The following is a 10,216-nucleotide window of genomic DNA, read 5'->3' on the forward strand; positions in this document are numbered from 1 at the left end:
GCGCTCACTCCAGGGTCGACGTCAGGGCGGGAGTCGCTCCTGGGATCCCGCGGCCACCCCCGCCCGCAGACGCCAGCCCGGCCCGACCTACTCACCGCGGCTCCGCGGGGCCCGCCCGGGGCCGCGGCTGCCCCCGCTCCCGGCGCGCAGGACGCCCTCCCCGCCGACCCCTAGGGCGCGCTCGGCCTCTCCCGCGAGCCGGGCACCCAGGCCCGGCCCCGCCAGCCCCAGGGGCGGCCCCTTCCGGAGGGCGGCCTCCCGGCCGAGTACGCGGTCCTCGGCCGCCCCGCACGCCTTCCCCAGCTCGCGCTGCGCGGACTCGACTCGGAGTCTTCGGGCGCCGCGGAGAAATGCCTGCCCCAGAAAGGGAGGGGGTGGGGAGAGACGGGAAGAGAAGCGAGCTGGAGCGGAGACTAAGGAGGGAGGAGGAAAAGATGGAGAGCAGGAAAGGCGAGAAAGGGGGTGAGGGAGAGAAGGCAGAAGAAAAAGACGGGAGGGAGGGAGGGAGTTCTCGGGCCTGGTTTCTTTACTGGGGTCAGTCTGGCGAGTCCCTCACCGACCCAAGGACAGGGCTGGCCAAACCCACCTGGCCGCTGCTTGCCCCAGGGCTGGCTTCCAGACCAAGGGCACGTAGAGGTCAGAGGCTCCCCAGAAGCCACGTCTGCCCTGGCGGAGACGGAAGGGACTGAGAACTTCCACTGGCGTGGGAGTGGGGTGGGCTAGGTCAGCTGCGGCGGCGCCCAGCCCCTCCCCAGGTTCTGGTCTGCGAGGGGTCTCCATCCTCTCCCAGACCAGAACCCTAGGTTCCCCTAACTTAGCCAAGGGGTGAGCTCCCCTAGACTGGTCTCCACATTCCTGAGCAGAAAAACCTGTGCTATTGGCCTAGGGATAGGGCTCAGCCTGGGGCAGGTAGCCCCACAGATTTCCATAGGTTTTGTTTCCACTGTGGCCCTGAAACCTGCCCACGGTATCTCTTCATCCTTTCGAGTCTGAGAAATTTGAGTTTCTTTCCCATCTGTCTTTTAGCGTTCTCTTTGCATTCTCCAGACCTAGAGATCTGACGTCAGGTGCCATAGTTTATAAAGAAGAACCCCCCCCGCACCCCAGTCTGACACCCAAACCTCACACTTGACCACTGACTCGGTTGCCTTTCCCCAGAAAAACCTAAGGTGTATCAAGGTGTCCGGGTGAAGATCACAGTGAAGGAGCTGCTGCAGCAGAGAAGGGCACACCAGGCAGCCTCGGGGGGAACCGTAAGCATAAACCCTTCACTTCTTCCCAACTCGTGTTCAGCTTCATTCAGCCCTGTGTCTGGGAAGGTGTAGGCGGCCACCCTAGGCCCCAGTCACCATCCCCAGGCCTGGCCTTCCATAGCTGTTCTTATAACGTCTGTGCCCACCTTCATCCCAGTTCACCACAGAAAACCACAGAGAACAGCTGGGGCATGTTGTGGAGCTCAAGATTTGGGGGAGCCCATCCCTCACTGATCATAGTTGAGCATAAGAGCATATTGGTCCAATACAGGGAGAGAAGCAGCCAGCAGGTAAGTAGGTTGTTATTTTGTAGGAAGACAGTGTATGTGCCCTCACATACGCAAAGAAAATCTCTCCCAGAAACTTCCTTTTAGGGAGCCCTTCAAGGAGAGGATCTCCGTGGAACATCTTCCCCGCCACCTCATTCTTCTGGAACCCAGCCTCTGAGGTCATTGATCTGTAAATCACCAGGCACTGAAATTTCCCAGCTGAAAGGGGCCGTGTAGCCTCAGAGGAGACAGCTTGAAATATAGAACCTCCTTAAGATGTAATGAAGCCTTGAGCAGTTCCAAGTTATCATGCGATTGACCTGGGCAGTCATAAGGGTACCCTGCCACTTTATGTACATCCTAAAGTAGAAAGTACTACAAAGAGTGCTCAGGGCAGCAGCAGAACCAAATAAACGAGGTGGGGTTATCCTCCAAGAGAGGGCAATTCATTGCTGAGAGCCCTTGATCACACAGTTGCCTCTGGGTTGGTTTGGGTGTGAATGTCAGATATGAAAGATAGAGCCCATATTGCCAGCGGTAAGACTGGTCCTGTCTCCAGCTTATTGGCATCTGTCGCACAACAGTTTTTGTGTCCAGTGCTGTTTGTGTGCAATGCCCGACTTCATGAAACTGGGCCTTTTCGGGAAGAGGCAGATGCCGTAGGGGTGATCAACACAGGTTTTAGAACCAATGGACTGGGTCAGACCTCAGCTCCTCCATGGCGTGAAGCCTCGAGCAAGTTACTCAGTCTCAGTTTCCTCATCTTTAAACTGGAGATAATGGAATTCTGTGAGGGTTAAATGAGTCACTGCACATAAGCACTTAGAAGAGTGCTTTCCACTTAGAAAGTGCTCAATACATGTTAACTATCATTATTATTATTTGCAAAAAGCAGCTAAAATAAAAGTACAACCAGGGATTGAAAGCCAGCTATTCAGTAATGTTCATTCATACCCTTTGCTCAGAGTTTAGAGTTCTGGTGTGAGCTTGCTGTGATATGGCATGCACAGCACAAATTTTTCCATTTGCTGGATGTAAAGTCAGTACCTCCATGTGTAGAATTTCAGCTAACACCATAAAACTTCCTTCCATTTGTACAGGGTTTTCCAGTGGTTCTTTTAAAGCACTTTGCACACTCACTATTTCTTTTAATTCTTATGACAACCAGGGGAGGTAAGTAGATCGGGGATCTGTATGCCTCTATCACGTCTAAAGGTCAAAGCCTTACAGTCACTAATGGTAGAGCAAAAAGTGGAACCAAGATCTTCTTATTCTTAATATTTAAAGAAACTTCCCACCCACTGGCTCTTAAAATTCATCTTTCTGCAGATCCAGCTGTGCTGAGCAGGAGCCTGATAGCCTCAACCATCAACCCCTTCAGTTCAGAGATTATTATAAAATTAATAAAACCAGGAACAAGGGAACTGCGAAGTACTGCTGGTGCCAAAAAAAAAAAAAATCATCAAGACGTTCTTAACAAAATGTAATCTTTTGTTAAGGAGCTTTGGTACCTGGTAGAATACTGCTCCAGCTGCAACCTGCACTGCAATTGCCCACTTGCACATGGCAGTTTTATTACTCTTGGCCTCTTACAGGTTGGTTTGGCCACTGTTCCCCTGTTAGCTAGCTGCTGGAAGGAAGGCAAGGCTGAAACATTTCACTTGTGTATCTGACCAGTATCTGTTCTCTGGAGCAGTCTGACTTATCTGAATTTTCTGAATTCCTCCCTGAGAAATAATCAAGCAGTACTTCTGAGCCAGTGCCTTTCAGGAACGTGCAGAGCAAAGCCAGCCCTACTTTGCTTTCTGGAAGATTATATCCACCCAGGTCCTCACAGACATGGAGGAGTAACACAGAGATGATTTAATAGCCAAATGTAAAATCTCTCACTGGGAACCATCAGAAGATCTAGGATTCTAGGAAAGCTGTGAGGTATACTCAGTAGGCAGGGATGGCAGGTAACAGGGCATGGTGTATGCCTGCTTCTGGTTTAACAGAGATCATCTCCAATTTGTTCAGTGGTTTAAGGATACCTCTGGAAAGCGTTAAGCCAAGGAAAGAGTTAACTTTATCAAAAACTAAAGCAGGAAGAAATTTATCGTAGTTTGCTATAAAGTCAGAGTAGAATCCACAATTTGAAATTTTAAGAAGGCAATCCTGAATGGAAGTTATAGATTGAGACAAATATTAGGGTCTCAGTGCCAGGAGAAACATGTGTATGCCAGATTTGTCAGTTTGATTAAAAAACTTACTTCGGCCAGATCAATTTCCAAACAGCCCTACACACGTACATGCATGCACACACAACTCTTTTACCTTTAGGATAAAGAGAAACTGGAGTTAGTACTTATCAAAAGACATAATTTACCCTTTTTTTACCATTAATTTTTTTTAAACGGCCTTGATGTCTTTTTATAAATTGTAGATTGTGGATTTTTGTGCTGTTTGAAACCTAAGAGAGAGGAGACTTTGTATTCTTGCGGCAAAGTAGAAAGTGAACCCATGACTAGAAAGATAATATCAAGTAGGGTATTGTAAACATACCTGAGGGAGATAACCTGGGGAGGCCTACAAACGGACCATTCCGGGGGAGGAATGGGGTTAACCAGAGCTCTACACTGAAGCAGAGTTTTTAAAACTCACTCCTTGCAAGTGCTTGAGCTTAAGCTGCAGCCAAATATTTGCATAAAGAACTGGTGAGGGATTCCAACTTCCTGGTTCATGACATTACAGCATGGATCGTTTTCAAAATTAACACCACCTCCTGTTTCAGCAGCGGCCGACTGTGCAGGCTCCCAGCGGCTCAGTGTACAGGAGTGAGAATACCCTGTAAACCAGGAGAGAGGCATGCTGAGCTCTGCTTCCCAGCACAGATTCTCAGAGCAAGGCTGGTCCCTTTAAACTTTAAAGCCACCACCTGAAATCTAAAACAAAAAAAAGAAGTCCTAAATTACTCAGTACAATTATCAATTTAACTGGAAGACACAGGCTGCTTTACTTTGAATAGTTAAAAGGAACAGTCTCATAAACTTCAGGTATTTAACTATCGTAGTGAAAAAAAGCAACTTTTATAGAAAATAGTAAAAAACATACCGAGAGGTGAAATATTTCCCAGCCATTAACTAGAATGTAGATAGGCTCCAGTTCACTGACTACAACTTTAAGAAAATATTTTCTATTTTAATATTTCATAGCTAGGAAGAACATGTGACTATTTTTAGCTATCCAGGATTAAGCTGCCAGATAGTATATGAAAATTTTGAGGAAAATGATTGACTAAGTTACGGATAGTTGGGATTAAATAAATGTTAATCCTTATTTATTTTAAATTAAATAGTTTAATAGAAAGGCTATTTACTGTGTTTTCTTGCATTGTTCATTTATGTCATATAAAAATCATTTAAACTAATTTTTATCAAAATTAACAACCTGTATAATTTAAGTGGGAGATATTAGAAAAAAATCCCCAAGCAAAAATAAAAGTTGAATCCGAAGAAGGTATAACATTGGTTGTATTTCACAACAGTGAGTTTTTTTCAGAAGAAAGAATCTGGCTTACCTTAAAGCAGAAGGCAACACAGTTCACGTCAAAATGTCTTAGCTTTCCCTTTAAAGAACTTTTATTTCACTTTGCTTTGTGGTCATCTTCTTGCTTTGGCAGCTGTCCGGAGGCAACAATGTCCACCTTTCAGACCCAGTCCCACCATCTTCTGCAGGTCAGTAAAGCCAGCCTTACAATTCCCTCAAAAACTCTTCCAAAAGTCCATCTCGAAAGGCTTTCAGTACTTGATTCAGGGGTTAAGATAGGCACCACCATTTAATTGGAATCCAACCAATCAGAAGGTGAAAAAAGGCATGGTGACTCCAGATACAAGCCCAGCAAGGAAACAAGTACAACATTTTGTCCACATTTCTGAACTGTCTATTCCCTGCTACCTACTCTGCGCCAAGAGCTTGTTCTTCACATTAGTTCCAGGTCCTCATCTCCAAGTAACTAAGCTCGATTGAAAGATCAGAATTGTTTTCAGAAACCTGTTATCTTTTTTAGTGTACTATTAGATGGAATACAGAACATCCTGAGGTCCTAGAATAATGCCTTTGCTCTTGTTTCGCTTAGTTTCTAGCCAACAGGGGCTTCCCTCCCCTTCTTTTCTCTCTTCCCAGAAAGCAGTTCAAACAAGTGTAAGTTTTCTCAGCCCATTACGAATAACTCTATTACATAAACACTCCTACCTATGCCACTCAACGGCTCAGAGTTTAAGGAGGTCATATATAAGGAAACCAGTGCTATGGGAGCTCCTCACTGAATGTGCCACTTTAACTTAACCTTAAAGGAGCCTCGCGACTTCAAAAACTCCAGTGTTCTGTCGTTCCTCTGATGGACACACTCTAAACCTATCTTCTTTGAGCATTTAAGGGTAATAATCAGAAATGGGGCCTATTAATACTGAAATGGAAAAGGGAGGGGTTTCAGAACTATTCTTGTTTGGTATTTAACATATTAATTCCATGATCATGTGTAACATGTTCACTAAGGAAACATTTTGCTTTTTGTAATATAAAATGAGCAATACTAATTTGTACTCGACATTCCTGGTTTCTCTACTTATAATATGCATTGCCATTTGTAATACTCCTCAAAGTTTAAGTTACTGAGTAAGTGTGAAAACTTTTGGAAAACAATTAACCCTAGATCAAGGGAATTATTTCCCATGGCATCAGAAGTTTTCCTAAAGTCTCAAACAACACTACACGTTACTTCTGAGAGATAAGGTTCACTTGGACTGCAGATAGGGGCTGGGTGTTTGTGCTTTATAGTCTAAGAAAGTGGACAGTGGAAGTTTGAGCTTGACTGTGACAGTTGGACAGAAATGGGATCACCATTGTTTTCTTTTGCCCAGGCCACATTTACAGCCAGTTTCCACATTATTAACCAGATTCATTTCAGTGGGCTTGAATTATCTAAGGCAACGAAAAAATCCAGATTGCCTGCCTGCTTACTTTTCTCGAACTTCTTAAGCCCCCTTTCCCCCTAGAGGTAGTAAATATTCAGAATATAGAACAGAACGCCATTCAAATCTGTAAGTGCAATTTTTAAACAAAAATCTCTCCTTTTCCTTTTTCTTCTAGGACAGTATTTTGAGCCTGAACCAATTCCTTCCACACCCAATTATTTCCAACCCCGAGAATTTTCCAGTTGTGTTTCTTGTGAAGAAAATCCAGGCTTCCTCGACCAGATATTTGATTCCTACCTTCAGACAGAGACACACCCGGACCCTTCGCCCAATTCCATGCAAAGTACTCCACACTATTTCCCAGACAGCTTCCAGGCTGCCCCTTTCTGCTTTAACCAGAGCCTGGTAATTTATCTCTGTTCTTTACAAAACCTCTTATTGTTTACTATGGGGCAGAGAGTTTGTATCATCTCGTGAGAAATCATAAAGACACTATCAACAAGAAAATCATCCAGGAAACAAGCAAAGAACCATTTAAAACTCAATGGAGGTAGAAATAGCCACGCACTGAAGGGCAAAAGCCTTTGGATACACACCACACGTAATTATGATTTCCCAAGTCAGCTACGCCCTAGTACGTTGGTGTGTGGCCATAAAAAGAGGTTTCCCGGCAATACTCATTTAATGTTTTTAAACTGTAAAGTTCAGAAATCTACTCATTGGAAATCACTGATTTAAACAATGGCCCTTGGATTTTGAGTTCTAGAAATTGGAATTAAGGCTGTTTCAACACAGTACAAACTGTCATCTGATAAGGGATTTTTTGTTTTATTCTGGCACTGAATTGGCTCTACTAACTGGTTGTTTTGGGCTGCTACAGGCACAAGAACTCATTTGGGTCTGAGATGGTTGGTAGAAAAATGAAGCCCTAATAGTTGAAAACGTTTGGATTGTCTGTTCTTCATGGACCTCAAATGTTTGAAAATGTGTTACCACTTAAAATGGAAATAAGGTGTCCATTGGTAGATACCAGTTGTTGAAGATGTCTTTTAGTTACTCATATAGTTATTTTTAAACCTTAGAAAGTAGTTTTTTAATGTAAATACTTTTTTCTTTTGGTTTGTCAAAAGTCCGTGTAGGTATCTGACTAAATTTTAAGGGGATAAGAAATTAACTCCACAGGATATGCACACAGGGCCCCAGTCATTCACGTCTCTTCCAGCTTCCAAGTTAGGCTTTCTCAGTAACAATTGTGGACCTGCTTAAGAGGAAGCAGAAAGTACCTTTCTCTGCAGGGGTCAAGACTTTAGCGCCTGTAACAGTAGTTTCGAGTTTTGGAGTCTCCCAGACACTGGCTCATTGAGGATCTCGGTTCTACCTGTGTATGTTCACCTTGTTCTCCACAGTCAAGGGTGTGGAGAAGCATCCAGGGTGCCACCTGCAGCTTATATCGTGGCACACAGCAGGATTTGATGTGCAGGTGATGAAGCACAATGGGATTTTGTGGTTTAAGAACAAAGCATGCTCTAAAGTATGCTTATAACAAAGAAAGCCAGTGAAGCAAGGCAATTTATTGTTGGGAAAGAAATAGGTAAGTATAGAATGCGGTGTCATGAAATCACGCCAGCCAGCAAATAAAATTACTTCTGCAGACTTGGGTTGGATTGGGTGTTTTGTTGTGCTTTTCTTCCCCCCCCCCCCAATGTTCTTACTCTGAGTTACTAAATCTACTCTATTCAGTTCTTTTAATCCTGTCTAATTTATCAAGCTTTCTGTTCCTTGGTTTTCATCTCTCTAGACCCCAGGATGGCCTTCGGATTCCTCCACTCTCTCTGGTTCCTTAGACTGCAGTTACTCTCCTGTTCAGCTACCTGCATACACTCCGGAGAATTACGACTCTGCCCCTTCTCTGGACACCAGAAACTGTGACTATGCCTCGCAAGACTACTCCTACCCTCACCTGCCCTCACACACCCAGTGCAACCGCTCCTCCTCTGCCACCGCCTCTGTCTGCTGCTCTGCATGCTGCGAGGCGGAGCACTCGGACACCTTCAGAGCTTCAGAGTGTTTTTCTTACCCCAGCACAGACTATGGGAACTTCACGCCCTCAGCAGCAGCAAGCAGTGATTTCTGTAGGAGGGAAACAAACTGGGACATCTGTTATAGTTAATAGAAATTACATTAGTTTGGAACATGGCATGCATACATCTATTTTTTTACCACCTCTAGATGACAACTCAAAATATGCAACCTGCTGACAAAATATCACAGGCGCAGTTTACGTGTCACCATTTTCGATTTTCTGACACTAATTTAAGCATGAATATGAAATTCAGACCCGGTCATAGTGCCACGCCTACTTTGTAAGCTTACAGTTAAAAATTGTTGTAGGGAATATTCGTTTTACTTTCTGTGTAACGAACAAATTATAATTTTTTAACTAATAAATAATTTTGTATTATTAAAAGTTGGCTTTTTTTTTTTTTTTATTTTCCAATACTCATTCCCCAGTTGATTTGAAGAATATCAACTAATTCTGGAAATCACTAATTACTCTTCAGTATTTAATCTCACTTGTTCACGGATTGAAAATTATTTTAATATCGTGAGGTGCCTTGGCTCCCATGGAGATGGAGGGTAGACACGGCTGTGATGGCTGGAGAGGGACAATCAGCCTCACCGCTAGATGAGGGTGTACGTCTTGGGGCAACATCGGAGAAAGACATTTATGAATCATTAGTTTCTCATATCCATCAGTAGTCAGTGGAAGTTTAATATGACCAAAAAGCACATCTTGCCTACAGCACTGTTAACCTATAGATAATTCTTTTTCATTTCCAAAATCCTTTTTTGTAAACTTCTGGGACAAATACTTGATCTTTCTCTTGAGAGCTACCATGCAGTTGATGTACCAAAAAGGTCAGAATTCTCTGTTACCTTCTATTTCTGAATTTCTGCTTTAGGTCTTTAAATATGCATCACTCGTGTTTACAGATTGATTTGTAGGATTGACCATGTTGTTTACAACTGAACTTCTTCTGATTGATCTATTTGAACAAGGCCAACTGTCTTTCAAGCTGAAGAGGAGTTACTTAAGCCATCTGTGCTAGACTATACTGTTAAATCCTGTTTGCAGAGGGCGTTAAGGCACAGGACTTCATCCCTGCTGTGAGGTCTGGGGGACATTTTCCTCGTCTTGAGGTTGAGCACAATGGCAGAAATACTGGTACCATTGGTTCTGGCCACGGCTACCATTTTCTGAGCCCTTCCTGTGTGCCAGAATTGTCTAAGGGTTTTCTCACACATTTAATTCTCTCATTTAATCTTTGCAACAACATTGATAGCAAAATGGGAGTCTGAGGCTCAGAGAAGTTGTCACCTGCCCAATGTCACCCAGACAATAAGTGCCTGAACTTGGGTCTGAAAAACACCAAGTGGTGCTTCCTACTCTCCACTGGTGAAAAGTTTGTCGCCATTTGTGAAAGACTGTTCAGGAACCTGTGGAATCATCCTGCATTAAACCCCTGTACACACAAAGCTGTGTTCCCAGCTGACCACCAATAGTCAGAGCTCCCCAGACGGGTCAAGCTGTCCACAGGATACAAAGATGCCAAGCACAAGAGCTGCTAGAGTCCCCCACTCTGGGGACTGAGGGGAAGAAGGTGACAAACTGCTACCTCAGTGGGTTTCTTTTGATCAGGAGACAGATTTGCTTTCAAATTGACACCGTCTGATTGTC

The 10,216-nt window shown here is 44.1% G+C and overlaps 1 protein-coding gene across 1 annotated transcript; it reads left to right on the top strand.

The window, feature by feature from the left end:
- The first annotated feature begins 413 nt into the window (after positions 1-413).
- Positions 414-8,863, top strand: POU2AF3 (POU class 2 homeobox associating factor 3). The gene is made up of 5 exons (XM_068555840.1): positions 414-462; positions 1,159-1,253; positions 5,184-5,238; positions 6,653-6,882; positions 8,276-8,863. Exons 1-5 carry the CDS (start codon positions 435-437, stop codon positions 8,645-8,647), a joined length of 780 nt encoding a protein of 259 aa, XP_068411941.1. The 5' UTR covers positions 414-434; the 3' UTR covers positions 8,648-8,863.
- The last annotated feature ends 1,353 nt before the right edge of the window (positions 8,864-10,216 follow it).

The sequence above is a fragment of the Eschrichtius robustus genome, chromosome 11 (assembly GCF_028021215.1).
Source record: "Eschrichtius robustus isolate mEscRob2 chromosome 11, mEscRob2.pri, whole genome shotgun sequence".
Taxonomy (NCBI): Eukaryota; Metazoa; Chordata; class Mammalia; order Artiodactyla; family Eschrichtiidae; genus Eschrichtius; species Eschrichtius robustus.